Source organism: Cyprinodon variegatus, unplaced genomic scaffold, assembly GCF_000732505.1.
Source record: "Cyprinodon variegatus isolate N-32 unplaced genomic scaffold, C_variegatus-1.0 Scaffold1335, whole genome shotgun sequence".
Lineage (NCBI taxonomy): Eukaryota > Metazoa > Chordata > Actinopteri > Cyprinodontiformes > Cyprinodontidae > Cyprinodon > Cyprinodon variegatus.
Genome location: NW_015151788.1, coordinates 45,237 through 46,833, shown reverse-complemented (window position 1 = coordinate 46,833; position 1,597 = coordinate 45,237). Strand labels below are relative to the sequence as shown.

Here is a 1,597-nt window from a genome sequence, read left to right as displayed (position 1 = left end):
TATATATATATATATATATATATATATATGACAAAAAATAGATTCAAAATTTACATTAAATTAATAATAAAACAATGTTTTAAATTAGGCTATAGATCATAATACTCATTATCCTTTAAAAATACTGAATAATAATTATAATAATAATAATATATATTTTGTGTTTTATTAGATTAATATTTAATTGCAAAATATATAACTCTGCATGTATCTCATCCAGTTGGAGTTCAGTTTAAATAGATTTCTATCTGAATAAATCTGTGTAATCTAACTGAAAGGTACTTTTAAAATTTGTTTTGGTCTTTTAAGGGGTTCCGACATGTCAGAGATTATTGTAATATTTTCTCCGACTCGTCTTTCATGTGATTAAAATGAGATCTAAGGCGCCTCCTGTTCATTCTGACAGCAGCTGTCTGACCTGTGGTCTGATCCAAGATGGCCGCTCACGAGGCACGTCGGCCTCTCTGACAACAATGATGCATCTACATATATAATGTCTATGCAGCTAACCACCAGCTAACGTTTTAATACTATTTTAATAACTATTTGAAATATAAAATATCAGCATGAAAGTTACTTTAGGATTTTAGAGCAGCTACAGCCTCAGGAATAGCAGCTAACCGCTGTTAGCTTTAGAAACGACCTTCAGGATATTAGAAATCAGCAGCCAACAGTAAATAATTGAACATAACTGGATTATTAAAGACAACCTAAATAATGAAATAACTTTGGCTTTGGAAGAAGAAGATGAATTTTGAGAAAAACGGAAGAAAGAAACTAGCATAACTAGCACAAACTAGCACACTTTAGCCATCTATCATATCTTAGGTTTATATAGAAGAACGGGGCCTTAAATGAACATTTTTAAAGTGTTTAATAGAATCTAGAAAATAATGGTCACTCCAAAGACAAAAGACAATTAACTGTTATTAGCATTGGTGGCAATTTAGTCCACAAATGTTCCTGCAAACCTTAAAATAAGTTTTAGATTTTATAAAGCACAAAAAATGGAAAATATAAAAAAGGAGATTTCTTCTTCTTCGTGTTAAACATTTGAAAACAAATATTTACTTTAATGAATTGTTGCAAGATTGGATTCATCCATAGAGCTGAACCCTTGACTTAAACTCCTGATTTAGATTTTCTCAGGTCCGGTAATTTAATCATTTCCTGTAGCGTAGCTGTTGGATGTGCTGGTTAGCGGTTGAATTAGCGCTTTAGTTGTAGCCCTAAGCGCAGTGAGAGAGACTGAGCTTCAGCAGTCCCTCTGTGTGCATCTTGTAGAGGAGTTTGAACTCAGCCGGCAGCTGATGGGACTCCTGCCACTTGGTGGTGAACTTGGTGCCCTTCTTGTCGTAGTAGTGGTACGGTAGCTCCTTCCCAGTGTTGGGATCCCAGCCGAAGGGCCAGAATCCGTACAGATGAATTTGATCGCACATGGACGATGCCAGCGTGTACATCAGGATCCCAGTGCTCAGGCGCTTCGGAGACAACTGCTTGGTTTTCCAGTAACTGGAGAGAAAAGAACAGGAACAGAATTACTTTCGCGGAATTAAGACAGGCTGGTTTAATGAAACAAGAGAAGATCTGACACCAC

General features: G+C 35.7%; 1 protein-coding gene across 2 annotated transcripts in view; it reads right to left on the bottom strand.

Moving 5' to 3' along the window:
• Positions 1–213: 213 nt before the first annotated feature.
• Positions 214–1,597, bottom strand: part of LOC107102876 (sia-alpha-2,3-Gal-beta-1,4-GlcNAc-R:alpha 2,8-sialyltransferase-like) — a 26,660-nt gene continuing 25,276 nt past the window's right edge. The window contains exon 5 of one of the 2 annotated variants that reach the window (XM_015402323.1): positions 214–1,512. In XM_015402323.1, the coding sequence (XP_015257809.1) occupies positions 1,230–1,512 (283 nt within the window). In that variant the 3' untranslated portion in view covers positions 214–1,229. The remainder of the gene's footprint in view (positions 1,513–1,597) is intronic. The other variant, XM_015402324.1, reaches the window with a different exon arrangement.